The 14870-nt window shown below is 41.8% G+C and overlaps 1 protein-coding gene across 1 annotated transcript; it reads right to left on the bottom strand.

Annotated features, from left to right (window-relative positions):
- Positions 1-3169: 3169 nt before the first annotated feature.
- On the bottom strand, positions 3170-14499 carry LOC114062211 (riboflavin-binding protein). Its single transcript, XM_027893394.1, has 6 exons — positions 14435-14499; positions 13419-13573; positions 12581-12680; positions 11365-11493; positions 7454-7565; positions 3170-3527 (listed from the first exon to the last, which is right to left on the bottom strand). The coding sequence occupies exons 2-6, from the start codon at positions 13555-13557 to the stop codon at positions 3288-3290; spliced, it is 720 nt and encodes a 239-aa protein (XP_027749195.1). The 5' UTR covers positions 13558-13573; positions 14435-14499; the 3' UTR covers positions 3170-3287.
- Between the last annotated feature and the right edge of the window lie 371 nt (positions 14500-14870).

The following is a 14870-nucleotide window of genomic DNA, read 5'->3' on the forward strand; positions in this document are numbered from 1 at the left end:
AAATAAACAGAGCAATCAGGATGACCCAGCTAGCTGTGTTATGGTTAACGTGACACCAGGCCCAAGTAGCACAGCACAAAAGCTGATTCTCAGCCAGGTCGTAAATAAGTCAATAATTGGCAATCACTTTTGTTTTCTCAACACTGTCTTGTTGATAAGTCCAGTTTAATTTATTGATAAAGGTTGTAAGTCTGTTTCCTCAGATTGCTGTAGGAACATATTTCACAACCTATTTCACAAAGCACTTGATTTACTCTTGTGACATTTTAATAAAGCTCTTGGTCAAGTCACTGAGTGTCACTTAAATACAGAGACATTTCCGTGGTCTGGGCCAGTGTGGGTCCAGAGGCAGGACATGCTTTGGAGCTGTGAGGCATAGCAAGAACTTAGTTGATCAGAGCAGCATTAGGTGGGGGTGTTTGCAGCCACCACTAACTTGGATCCTGCTTTTCCCTGGTTACCTGCACTGTGTATTGTTCTGGTCTGGTTTTTAACGATTTCTGTTATTTTTCATTTTGCTTTATCTGAGTTATCCCAGCCTATCTGTAAATGTAAAATTTACTGATCGCCTTTCTGAGTGTCACAAAGGTTGTTTAAGGCATAAATTACTGTGACTTTAAAGCAACTGGACAGAGCAAACAGTGGCTTAAGAAGGTTGCTGATTCACGTGAAGGTTTTGTAATACAACCAAGTGCAAAGCAAGAAGTGTAAGAGCTTATTGGTTAAGAGCTCACACCTGTGGGACCAGGGAGCTGCACAGTGGAAAACTGTGACACCGAGAATTCTAACACATGGACACTGGAAGCATGAAAATAATCAGAAGGATGCCCTTGTAGACTTGGGCAGTGCAGTCAGGGAGAAGTGTGGGGAGAGGCAGGGACAAGGTCTCTCTGTAGGTCACCCTTAACACTGCCATGGAGCATGGCTTTGATTTAGGGAGGATATTCAGGGCTGGAAAAGCTACAGAGAAGATCCATAAGTGTGATTTCTGCTGGGCAGAAAAGCAATGCTGACACATGAAGAACTATAATAAAACAGACTTTAGCAGAAAGCAGTGGCTGAAAGCTGAAACAACAAACGTTAAACTGGGCATTATCTCTAACACCGAGGAAACAAATTATCAGGTGCATTGGTCAATTATTTGAAGCTTTAAATTAAACCCCCCATTATTTGAAGTTTTAAATCAAGGTTGAAAGTCCTTCTGGAAGAAAATGCATGGATCAGTGAGAGAATGACCAAAGGTATGGGGCAATTTCTGTGCTAGGGACAACTGAGTTATTCTTGACTTTTTGTCCTAGAAAAGAGCTGACCTAAAGGAAATATGGTAGCTCTGCAAGAATTACTGGGATCACAAAAGAGTTAAACGGTTTGCTCTGGGTACATCACGAGTCAGTGGGAAAATTATGAATAGGAGCTAAATGGCCTTTCTTGGTCCTTTATCTTGCTGTAGGACCTGCTGCTCTTCAAGACCGTGCAAGAACCAGGCTCATGGGTCATCCTGAAACTAAGCATGGAGGAGGGGTTTGTTTAGAGTGGTTTCAAGAGTAGTTTAGGCAGAGCAAAAAGAACAAAGTGGAATGGAAGGAAAAGTGCAGAGACACAGGTAGAAAGTTTTGGATGGTACTTTCAGGCACATGGTGTCACTCTTGGGGATGGTCCTGTGCAGGGCCAGAGTTGGACTTGATGGTCTTTTTTGGTCCCTTTCAATTCAGCATATTCTGTGATTCTGTGAAACAGTTCTGCTCTACTTAACAAAAAACCATGAAGGAAATCTTTGGCCATAGTGATACAGAAAAAGTTGAGAGGGGATAATTAATTCTTGAATTTTGAGCATGTCAGAATAAGAAGCAGGAAAATTTCTGCTCTGATTGAGGTGCAATAAAGAACAGGAAACAATTGAATTAGTGAAATAGGGAGAAAAAAAAGACTGTGAGAGCTTTACTGAAGACCAAATTCTTGTTCTTCCCCTTCAAACAGTAGAACTGAGTAATTGAGTTAGCACGAAACGCAGATGTGGCAGAGCATCATTCTAAGAACAATTCAGTGCTGGTAGGAATTAGTCTATTGTTAAATGCACTGAGAAGCTGATTGGAAGCAGAGCCCAACCTAATGGGTTTAGCATTACTGTTGCAGCTGCGTGAACCCATTCCAGTAAATAAACAGCTCAGTGAAGAAAGTGTGCTGGGTTTTCAAGATTCTCCCAGTTTAACAGGATGTGCCAAGTCATTGTTTTAACTGTGGGCAGGATCTTTAAAGGCTGTCAGGCACTGAGTTCCTTTGAAAGCACCGAGATGATGCTGATTTTCACAATTTGATCATCTGACCCCCAAATTCAGCCCTTTTCACAGTTTCCCTGGTGATGACACTGGCAAAGGCTGTACAGAATGGCACAGACCTGCCCACTCTGCAGCAATGTCAGAGGAGGTATGGATGCATCACTGAAAGCAAGATTTTGTTCATCCTTACCTGATGAGTCCCTCTGGGACTGGTGCAGATTTTGGTTTTAGTTTGGTTTAGACTGTAACAGTGATACTGGAAGCAGAATTACTGATGGGAGAAATCTGACTGGGGCCCTCCCTGACACTGGTTTGTCAGAGGTCATTGTGCTTGGAATCATTCAGTGAGATTAATTGCACTTAAAATTATGCTTCAACTTGATGTTGTTGGAGACTTTTGTACTGCTGTTATTTTAAGATAAAAGCCCTGTGCAACAGACTGTGGATGCTCTATACTGACAATATTTGGATCCAAGGTTTTATCTGGTACCCCACAATCCCCTGTGTTGTGAGAATGTTTTTGAGGTACAAAATAAATACATTTTCAGTGGTGAGTAGCCAGGCTCACTGACCTACTTCTGCCTGCAGATTTCTTCTTTACCTGAGCAGAGCCACACACAGAGGAACTCGTGACAGGAGTGCTGTGTGCCTGTGCTAACAAAGGGTTTGGGTTGAAGATTTGGTGCATTACTGGCATGACCTTCCAGAGGTCTCTGGTTCTCACTGTTCCACCTTAAGTCTGCAGGGGCTGCCTGTGCCTCTTCTCTTTGAAAGTCAACCCCTAGATGTTACCTTCAGGCTTGTAGCTGTTCAGTTCAAGTCACGGGATTACACTTGTGCTAACCTGTCTGCAGCTTTGTGATGCAGATGCAAAAACATCAGAGAAAGATTAGTACAACCAGCCACTGATTTATTGTGTTCTAGGAAGCAAGGAATAAAGCAGGCTGGCACGATGCCATGAGCCCAGCCCCCAGGATGATTTCTCTTGTCCTGACATACATCCACTAGCATTTATCTTGTCTGTTCACCTTCCTCTTCCTCTGGTTTCTCAAACTTCAGGAGTTTTTTTTGGCAGGAACGCTCCTCGCTGCTGCTGCTGCTGCTGGAGCTTTCCTCTGAGCTCTCGGAGAGGAGATACTTGATTGCAATCGTGTCCTTCTTGTTCATTTGCAAGCAGAGGCAGGAGGATTTGCTCACCTTAAATGACTCCCCCCACATATTCTGGCACATGTCAGTCCCATTTGTGTACATCTGTGTGTCAAAGAAGAAATGCCCCCATTACATTTTGAAAGATTTGAATTAAAATCAGCTCAGATAAACATTTATCACTTTTTAAAAATTGGTACTAGCTTATAAAAATAGTTATCTGCATTCTTGCTGTGTGCCATGTTTCATCTCTCCTGAAATATCTTCAAATGTTATCCAGTCCCACAACTGGAAAAAGTGTGAGAGTGCAAGTGGCTACACCAAGTGCAGGGATCAAGAGCCATCCTTTGTTTCCAGCCTGGGGCTGACAGCCCAGCCGCTCTCCGGGGCTGACAGACCAAAGCTGTGCGTGAGAGGCTGGACAAATTGTGGCATGTCAGGACACTCTGACACACCTCGGAATCTGAGTAGTGCTGAAAGTGCCAGACAGTGCTTTGAATATGGGAATCCTTTTATCTACAGGCCAGAGACAGCCCAGTGGAATAACAGCTCTGAGGGATCTCATTGTGCCTCCTGCAATGCACTTCATGTCCAGGCAGGACCTCAGAGACAAAGGGAAGGGACATAACTTATCAGCTGCTTGAAGAAAGTAAGTTCTCTTCAGGCTTCCAAAGCACTGTGTCCAGTGGTGCAGTGGCCCTTCTGGCTCAAGAAATCTCCAATTGCAGCTCCTTGTACTCTGGCCAAGTAAATCTGTCCTGTTTTTGATGCTGCGTTGTTTTGCAAGGCCAGTGTCACAGGACCTGACACCCACACAACACTGTGATAACCTTCTGCCCACCCAGCCTGAGTTTGCCTAACAGGTATCAGCTTAGGAGTTATCGCGTCCAGACACAAAGCAGGCAGCAGGTACAGTTTGTCTTGCCTGTATTTCTCCCACGTGTTTGTGGTTGAAGTTCGGTCTTTTCTGTTCCTGGAAAGGAAGCTTTAGGTACTCCCAGAAGCAAAGCTAGGAATGAAGTTGGGGGTGGGAGTGATGGCAGGAGTAGGAGTGTTAATAACTGGAACAGTAGGTGAAGCAGAAGCACTGGGCTCTGTTACTGACTGATTCACCTTGACCACATCACCAGCATCTCTCTGATGGGAGCTGGGTTTCATCTGTAATAGCACAAGTATTCCTTGCCCATGACACTGATTCTTTAATCCCACAGTGTTTCTCAGAATGCTGTAATTCCTGGTTAATGTGCTGATTTACCACCATCACCAGCTCCTGCAAAGATCTGACACTGTGAATCTGTGCAGATGCCTTGTCTTTGTGGTTAGGAGACTTCTGCATGGAAGCTGCTCTGTGTGCAAAAAATTGATTACAGATTTAAGTCTATTATGCAGAAGTGGCATTGGGTATCTGTAGTCCTGCAGCTTCTTCTGCTCCAGTTATTTTTGACAACAAGTTTTTCTTATATCTCTCTGTCTCCCCATGTGCAAAACAATGTTGACCTATGCTGTGAGGAAGGCAGATGAGAAGAAGGCGTAATAATCACTTTTGCCTTAGAAATCTATCCTTTATGAATAACAGAGAGCCCATTCCAAATAGCCCCAAAGACTCTGTAGTCTGTAAAATAGCTTTTCAGTTCATACCATCCCTAGCCAGGGCTTGTGCCGTGGATGCTGGAGAAGGGGTATGGAGGTTGGCTCATGCACTGGGAGCAATGCAGGGTCAGAAAAGGAAAAGTTAATCCACCTACTTCTCTCCTTATGTTCTCAGGGCAGGCAGATCTCAGCTCTTCCTTTCCCACCATTCCTGTGATTTTATGTAGCACTAAACATTTTCTTCCAGCTCCTGTGCAGTTCCTGGATTTCGACCTGCTTTTAGCTAATCATTCAGGAAAGCATTTAAACCTATCATGGGGGTTTTCTTAGGTCTGCATGCAAGAGACATAGCTGCATCCTATTCTTGTGTCCCATATGTTCTGTGACATGTATTCGTGCTCTTCTACTTGCTAAACTGGCAATTTTATTTTGACCTTCCTCCTAACTCTGCTTAAAGATCAGAACACAACCAGCAAGCAAGCAGTGCACACAGCCCATTTACACAACTTGTCCCTAAATTACTGCACAGGACTTTGACTTGTTAGCTTCTTGGAAAATGTTCTAGTCTGTGCATTAACATTGCTTGTGGAGCACTCAGCTGGGACAACAGTGACAAAATGGGCCTCATTTTAGCCAGGCTAAAACTGGCCACGATCAACTGTGCATCCCTAATATTCAGCCTTTGTTCCTTGTTCAGCAGTTGTCCCAAAGACCCCTTAGATCCAGTAGCACATATCACATGTAGGGCTGCTGGTTGCTTCTCTGTGGGAGCTGAGGGCGTTTAAAAAAAAAAAAAAATTAGCATCTGTCCACAGTGCTCTGAGGTTGGAGAACCCTCTGTGCCTCTGGGTAACAGTATCTTCCTTTTCCCTGAGCTGAGTCCACACCAATCAAGTCTAGTGTTTGTATATCATGTAAATGTCATATGGGAAATGCATTTTTTTTTTTTAAATTTCTCTGAAGAAACTTCATCTTTATTCCTCCTTACCAAGCAAGCCTATTTTTGGTGCAAAACATGGGCAGTTTAGGGTGTGGTTCCATTTAGTTTAGGAATGGCTGCGCCTGGTTTCGAGTGATAAGACCTCAGGATTTGCTGCCTGTTTTTCCCTGCAGATGGTATATTTTCTTTAAGAAATAAATACAGGGGAACTCAAGGTTAAAAACTCCTATCTCTGAACCAGGGACAGTTTGGACAGAGACTGGAGATTATTTACGGAGATTATCATTTTGTTTTTCACATCATCTGGAACTACTGATGATTTAGCACATCTGGGAAACCGAAGCTGTAAGTTTCCACAGCCCATTTGTTTTTGGCCACCTTCCTGAGCCTGCTGATTAGTGTCACTTTTGCAAGGCTGACAGCAATCCTGCACCAACTGGACTGTGTCTTCCACTTATATCAGTTGCTGAGCTGACTTTTGGAAGTATGTGCATTTGAATTGAGTTCAAAACAATGAATCTGCAAGCCGTACTACCAGTCCCTGAGCACCTCACTTAAATTTTGTTTACTTCTGCAACTTGGACAGTTTTTCATGGGCTCAGTAAAGTTCAACTGTTAAGGATATTCAATTAAGTGCAGCAGTTTGGGGCTGTATTATATCGCCCTGAAGCTAAATTTACTCGAGTCACAAAAAAAATCCTGAGCCTTGAGAGGTCTGTAGATCAGGTTCCAGGCAACCTTGCTCCTGTGAGTCTTGTCAGTTCTCATTTTTATACACTTCTGCTCATAAAATTAGTTATCCCACCCATTAAACCTCCTCAGAAAGATGGGCTGAGCTCTCAGACACCTTGTTAGTGCTGCTCTTTAACCAGCAGAGTTATAAAGAGCAGGGTTAGCTCTGCCTACAGTTGGCAAACGCAATGGTGAACACACGTGAGAGACACAAGAGGTCTGTGGAGATCGAAAGGGAGGCAATTGGAAGAATGTCAGGACACGGGGATGTGGAGGATGGAGAACGACTTGAACATAACAAGGTAAAATAGAGAAAAGGGCAAAGATGCCTAACAGGCAAGAAAAGTTTAAAAATTCCTCAGTGCTCTGGGAATTTATATCCCAATTTAAAGAAATAGAGGAGTGTAGAGCCCTGGATTGTGTAAGGAACCTTCTGAAATGCATCTCAGTGTCTCCATTGTACGAGCAACTCTCATTACCTTTTACTTTCTAAATCCCACTGTGGTTAAAATATCAGTGCTGCTTGAACTTTCGTTTCACAAGTGGAACGAATAGTGATTAATTAAATGTACACAGAGTAAGTGATGTACATAAATGTAAATCTTTGAAAATGTCTATATTTAAAAAACCTGATGTAGGTATGGCTTGGAACTGCTGAAGTAAAAATAATTCACTGATGGCATTTTACTCCCATATATTCAGGGGAAAAAAAAAAAAGAAAAGAACTCCTAATGTCCTATTTTCTGCCTCAGCTGATCTGATTTCTTACCTCACTGTATGGAATACATTTATTCTTACAGTGGTTTTCTCCACTTCCATCCCATTCCCAGTCCGTCAGCCAGTTACGAACACATGTGGAGTCATCCTTGCAGGCTTCATACCTGCATGGAGATCAGGGGGGAAGACACAGTGATATATAAATAAAACTGATGCTTCCTGGGCAGAGGAGTTGCAGTGAGGAATGTGCACTGAAATAAGGAAAATCCACAAACAACAAAATCATATAAACTAATAGGCCATCAGCCTCAAAATGATGCTTTCAAAGCAGTTAAACTTGAAATGATGGAAACCTTACATTTAAAGTTATTTTTTACTTGTAAGTGGTAATGTAGAAAAAAAGGTATAAATGACCTGGAATGAGCAGAGTAAGCAACTGGCTGGTCTAAGTGGTGAGAGATCTCATGACTTACCATTATCCTACATAATTTTCTTCCTTCCACTCTTTTTTATGTTCTATTTTTCAGCTCTTGCCTTTCTTAAGAATCCTTTTCTGCAAATCAGTTAACATCTCCTTACGTTTAGTCTCACTGGCTTTAGGCAAACTATTCACACCCAGCAACTGAGAGTGCCAAAACCTTAAGGCACAGCTTCCAAAAAGTTAGCATCGTTCAGCGTGATATTTGTAATTAATGCCTTTGGATATATTTTCTGTTTGGAGTTTTTAATTTTCAGGGCCGTGCTTCCAAAACCGTTTTGGTATCACGAGGGCTGCAGCCTTCCATTTTTAAGTGGGGTTGTCATGTGGTCATAGAACTGAAAGAACAGGACGTTGCAGTACGTTTGCAAATGCAGGAAGGTCAGAACATGCACATCTGCACAACCTTCACATTGGTTTTCTGGGCTTTTTGAGGGAGAAAGAACAGATGGAGGGTAACCAGGGCCTGAACAGGTCTGGGACAGGAGACCCATAGTCTCAAATGTGTTCATCCATTAATCTGCTGTCAGAGGGAGAGGCTCTGCTGGAAATAGAGGCTGCAGTTTGATAAATTAATGTTCGTGCTGTGCATCTGGTTCCCTCGGGAACTTGAATAAAATATGCTTATTAAAGTGTTTATATTTTTATTCACCATTATTTATTAAATTGTGAGATGAAACATTTCCTAATTACGATTATTGCCTGACTCTGTAGTTTGTTCTATGAGCAGGTGGCAAGGCATAACTATTGTTATGAGTTTTTCTTTATCCCAGTAGAAGTAATTATGAAGCCAAGTTTGCGGAAAATCATGACTTGGGAAAAGTCTGATTTCTGCTGTCCAGAAACCCCTAAGTTGTTTCTTCAAATATTAATTAAACCTGTGAGAAACATAAATACTTATGAACATACTAGTTCCTTATGCACAGTGGGTAGGATATTGTTATTTCGGAGATTTTCCCCCTGTATTTTTTCTAATGAGCTGTTTCTCTTTTAGGGGGCACAAGGCCCTTTCACAGGTGAATGAAAAAGTGACTTCCACACTGGATTCTTTCACAAGCAATAGTTTTAGGACTAGTGGGAGCAAGAAATTCTAAGACAATAGGAAGAAAAGGATGGCCCCGAGCTACTCAGATGAATTTCTTTTAAATTAAGTCACTGCTCATTCAGAATCCTCTGCACATTTCTGGCCACAAAGACAGAGAGTATGAGCAGGCACACTCACAGTATGGAGAGAAAGTAGGTCACATCACCAGCAGTGCTACAGCATGCCAAAGGGACTCCAGTGAATAGAACACGAAAAAATGTTACTTTAAATCACCAGAAAGACTGGGAATTCTGTCCAGGCTCTTTTCTAGCCTCAGGCCTCGGGCAGGGTGAAGGAATGGGTTTGACACTGGCATTAGGCAGCCACACAGAGCGGTGTTCAGGGTAATGGGTCGTCATTACATTTTTGATTCAGGCCAGGCATCTGTGACGCCAGCAGGGGCAATAGATCATTGTTCAGTATTTGTTCAGAGCACTGCCTGCTCTCTGCCAGGAGACTTGTACTGCAAAAGGGTCAATTCTCCCTGTGCAGCAGCTCTCAATCACCCCCACCACACTTCTGGGTGATGGGAGTTAAAAGTCCTGGTTACCTGCAGGTTCTGGCGATGCCCAGGGGACACTGAGGATTTTGTGATGTAATAATGACCCACAATATACACTTTGGTATAAATCTCATATATGCTAGAGCTGTCTTAAACCAATTCATAGGTGCAAACTAAACTTACAGCACACATTTTCTTTCATCTTTACCCCTTCACTTGATATAGCAGTTTGGTGATGACTTTCTATGCTGCTTGTTTTGGGATACATTTGGTTTAGGTATTGGTATTTTATAATTTTGCTGTTAGATCTATTCTAAAGCTCACTGGCAACTCCAGTGCTTTAACATCCAAATACAAAATTTAGTAATATTTGTTTCTCAGCTCTAAGATTGTGAACACTGAGGGGAATTCAAGGCCTCAGCCTTTATCTTCAAGGAGGTCAATAACGTGGATTCAGCTTAAAAGATAACCAAAAACTTAGGAAAGAAGTCTGCACATGACAAATCTGTTCCTGAGGCACCTGGAGTTTCCTGACACAGAGATAAAATTCATCACTGGAGAAAACCCTAGGGAAGCTCAGAAATACATCAGCCCTTGTCACTATCTTCCATTACAAATACAAGCCAGGCTTCACTCCCTTCTCTGGCACAAAGGAATGGAGACATATTTAAAGGTAAATCCTAACAAAATCCTGTACTGCATGCATGACCTTGCCCTTGGAAGGAATATGAGAATGGAAATGGATCCACATGTCAATTATATTCGTGTAAGCACCAGGGAAGGCCTGGCAGAGAGCAGTGTGAGAGAACCCCACCACGCACTACCCTGTGCTCTGCATTTTCTCTACTCTTAAGAAAAGCCCTTTTATAACATTTTTAGAAGTATTATCATAACAGTTTCCCACGATTTTCAGAGCAACTTGAGGGATTCAGCCTTTCACAGACCATCACTTTCACGGGAAGCTAGCAGTCATAATGCCATAGTGTGAACAGAGCCCGTGTGTATGCACTACGCTTCACAACAATTTACCCATCCAGATGAGTTACTCTGGTGACTGGGCACAACATTCATATGGTGCTGACTGAGGTTTAGATGTCACAGGATGATGTTATTTGAGATCCAGCATTTCAGGGAGAGAGGGGTATATGCTGCACATGTATCACTGGGAACACCTCAGAACCCTACACGGATATAATGCTCCTACCCCAAGACTAAGGGTTGTCCCACCATGTACCTTGCACTCAAAAAATAATATAATTCCCTGACGCTGTATTTTGGAACAAAATTAAATGCTGTTATGCTGCCCATTGCCATTAATAATTTTAGCACTACTTGGCTGCAATTTTCTTTCTCAGGCTTTCAGAAGAGATTTTAGAGAGTGTGATAATGGAATGGAAGAGATAAAGTCAAAGGCAAAATATTAAGGAATGAAGATAATTTGTTATGTAAATTGATCGTTACACGAAATCCCACGGGAAGTGGCTTCTTTGCTGATTCTGTGGGACATTTTATGAATACAAAAGAAATGTATCATATAGAGATCAAGCATTTAGATTGAAAATACTAACTGCATGAACACTAAATCACAGACATGGGCTTTTCAGAGGGTGGGCAGGCTGCTGTTAGTGCCTGTCAGCGTGGTGGGAGCTCCTCTGTCATGATGCCACTGCACTGCATCCTCACTGGGAGCAGGGCAGTGCTGCCCCTGAGTCACTAAACTCAGTTTGGTGTCTCCATCCTGCAGTCACAGCCTGTGTCATTGTTATTTTAGGGGTAGGAGCTTAGCGGAGGAAAAAGTAGAGGTGGCAAGCGAGAAATGAAGAAACAGAACAAGAGAAAAGGTGGTGCAACCCCATTGAATCGTGAATAAAAACACTTTGATTGAAGAGCTGAACCTACCAGTCATCACAAAAGCTTTGACACAGTGGGACAGCCTGAATAGCAGCGGTGTCATTGGGATGTATCCAGCGAGCAGCATGTGGAGAACACCGGTAAAAGCACTCAATTTTCTTTGTGAAATCTTCACAGCTGTGGTGGATGAGAAACGCCACAAATAAGCCCATTTCTGAGCGTCAAGGCCATAGCCTCAGTTTTCTAGGCCTGCTTTGATGTGGATGCAACCCTACAAATTAGGAGAAAAACACAGAAAAAGCATCCTCTGGCCCTGTTAGTGTTTAAGTTCCAAGCTCATTCCTTTGGCATCGTGCACAGGCTCTGACCGTGCAATCAGCACAGCCAGCTCCAGAGTGCACAAATGTTTCCAGGCATATTTCAGCCCTATTTGTGTGAGCTTTCTGTAAACTTCTGAGGCCTTGGGTTTTCCTGGCAAGAGCGATTCCAGGCAATAATAAAATGTAGTCTGAAGCTATGGTACAAAACATTGTCTACTCTGTAGCCTCCTGGTTTCACTAATCTTAAGATTTTCCCACAGCCCAGCTGAAGTTACTTAAAATCACACACTGTGCTGCTCTCCTGGGAGTGGCAGGCAAGAGCTGTTACTTTTGCACATCTGGTTTTGCCTAATTGTTTTGTACTTTCATCCTTTTATTTCTATAACTTGCCATGCTTCACAGCTTTAACATCTAACGGGGTACTAAAAGTCTTAATTATGGAGTCATTCTGCACGGTTACAAAACGCACTGGGCTACAAGAATTTGTGTTCTAAATATTCAGAAGTTTCATTTCTGGACTCTTGTGGATTTTTTTTTTTTCCCCTGAGATTTAAAAATCTACTTGATGTGCCTGGTCTCTGTTCATTAGGGATCACCCTCACTGGTGGGTGATGGTTGTACTGGAGACCTACAGAAGTGTGGTGTGATTGTTACCTACCGGGTTTACAACTACCAAATCTCATTCTATGCTGAAAGCAAACTTGAAAAAACCATAACTTTCTCATGATAAAACGGCATAAGGAGTATGTATTTCAGGATTCATGGGCTTTAGTGAGAGGAGGAGAAGAAGAGTCAGATTTTGGTCAGGTGTAGACACGGGGTGATGGGAACTAGGCTGGGTGGCACAATCTCCGGGGCAAGCTGGTACCCAGCAGCAGCTGTGTGGCTGCCCCAGCACAGACCCACGGAAACAGGACACAGAGACAACTTCAAAGCTGACTTACGCTTTGCTGAGCTGCCCACATCTGTTCCAGTAGCTGTTGCTGACTTTAATCACCGGGGAATGAGCCAACTGCTCTGTGAAGTCTGCATAGCAACAGGAAGCTGGTGGGAATAAAACAAAGAGCTTGAAATAAGCATTTTTTAAATTAATTTCTTTTTTTTTTTTTTTTAAATAATGCATTCTGAAGACTCAAAATGTAAGATTAATCTGGTTTGGACCATAATATGGTAAAAACTTAGCACTAACTAGGAGATGTGCTCAAGCTCTAATGTTTTTGGGTTTGGAAATAGCTGTGTGCTAAGTGAGGTGGACTGTTACCAACAGTGCTTTGTCAAGATGTGCCTAAAGAGGCCCAAGAATTTTACCAGTGTTCTGCCAGACGTTATATCCCAAGGGATACTCACTTTGAAAACTATCAAACATTAAAAAAAATAGTTGAAGAAATGTAATAAGTACTGTACTTTGCTCCCAACAGAATTTTGACTTCAACCTTTCCCATTTCGTGTCTGCTACAATTAATTTTTATACTTATTCACAATAAACCAGATTCATCTTTGCTCTAAACTGTTTTAAGCAGATGGAGTTACAAGAAAGGCAAACTGCATCAGGTTTTTAGAGGACAATAAATGAAGTCAACGCAGTTTTGCAGTTGACTTGGTTAAGACCCAGAATCTTACTCTTGGTTTGCATGCAGCAAAATGCCAGTGGAGGAAGCTTTTCAAATACAATACATTCTGAATCTTATATGTTTTTGAGAAATTAGGGGGACTGCCAAAACAATCAGTGTGTGCAAAGCTCTACTTCTCGACTGCATTTGGCAAAAATGAAACCTCTCTTACATTTGGAGTACAGGGTGCACTCCTGCATATTTGGCTCAGGACTTGGCTTTGGTTTTTGGGTGTCCCCTTCCAGACATCCGTATTGTTGGCAGGTGGATGATGTTATGACAGCAAAGAGGGTGACAGCAAACCTGAGCATTGTCCACTTCTTTTTCCTGTATGGAGAGAAGTCTTTGTTTATATTCTTTTTTTTCCTAAGAGAAGCCATAAGATTAAGAGGAAAGATTGCCTTAAAAAAAACTACATGTATAAAGTTAAATTTCTTCAGCAAAGATGCACACAGAAATATTAAGACACACATTAAAACACACATTCTCCCTCTTTGCTTATAACTGAACATTTACACTTTTGCTACCTAATTCTGAGGTTTGGTGGCAAGTGGTAAAGGCCATCCAGAGTTCAGGCTATTTATGAAGACTTGTTATCAATTTGTTTAAGAAAATAATTTTAAATTTCTTACACTGACCTGAATTATCTTTGAACCCTTCCAAGAGACCTTTCTCTGCTTCACTAGATTTGACAAAAATATTGATTAGTTCTAAAATTTGCAGAGTTGTTTTGCACACTTGGAAATCACACATTAAATACAGCTGCAGGTGAGCTAGTAGTGGTCAGCACCTGAGCTGGATAAACTACATTGAGTATTTGCCTTTGTTGAAGATATGCTAATGTATATTTAAGAATCTGATCCATTATTTTCTACCTCTTTTGTAGAGTTTGGCCAAAAATGCAAGATAAAAACATTTGATCTTTATGAATAAAAATTTCTCTAAAGACAGACTATGTATTAACCAGCTATGCAGATAAATCTAGAACCTGTAACATAAATCAGTGCAAAATTCTTCATACACGTTATTAATTTAACCCTTCATTCTTTAGTCAAATATTCCTGCTAACTCTTTGGAATAACTTTTCCTGAATAAGGACTGCCATTCCTCTGTGTACATACACTTTTCAGATAGAAAGAACACAAAGAAGAAGAAAACTGTCTCTTCAGTCTCTCAGTAGTTTCTCACCTCTTCTATTGTCTTCCCAGCTGATACTTCTCCCTGGAACAGGAACACAGTAAATTGCTTTTCTCATTTTCCCCTTTATATACACACACCATCTGGCATCAGTGCTCCAGAATTTGTTTGCCCTGGAAGAGTTCCTTGACCCTTTGGAATGCTAACACAGATTTATCTCAAGAGCAGATGCAATGACCAGCACATAATGCCCTTTTATTGCTTGCAAACGTCGACATGACAAAGAGGAAAGTACAAATGTGAGTTAGAATTAGAAAAACAACAGCTCTCCTACAATCCAAATGCCGCTAACCCCCCCTGCCTGATTTGTCAATGATTCCCTGTATTATTAATTATTAGATTAATTTCCACAACAGTTTCATGGGGCTCTTGTCACTGAACTCAAGACATTAAATGCTTCTTATTTCAGCCTGACTGGCTCAACTTT

Source organism: Empidonax traillii, unplaced genomic scaffold, assembly GCF_003031625.1.
Source record: "Empidonax traillii isolate 1590-97213 ecotype Southwest subspecies unplaced genomic scaffold, ASM303162v1 scaffold15:size5535645, whole genome shotgun sequence".
Classification (NCBI taxonomy): Eukaryota; Metazoa; Chordata; class Aves; order Passeriformes; family Tyrannidae; genus Empidonax; species Empidonax traillii.

What these genes read in the sequence shown, in the direction of transcription:
- LOC114062211 (XM_027893394.1), bottom strand. Translation starts at nt 13,557, where the DNA reads ATGCTCAGGTTTGCTGTCACCCTCTTTGCTGTCATAACATCATCCACC. An exon ending in GTGCACCCTGTACTCCAAAT is followed by an intron (nt 12,681 to 13,418) that starts GTAAGAGAGGTT and finishes TATTCCCACCAG; the next exon opens with CTTCCTGTTGCTATGCAGAC. An exon ending in TGTGGGCAGCTCAGCAAAGC is followed by an intron (nt 11,494 to 12,580) that starts GTAAGTCAGCTT and finishes CATCCACCACAG; the next exon opens with CTGTGAAGATTTCACAAAGA.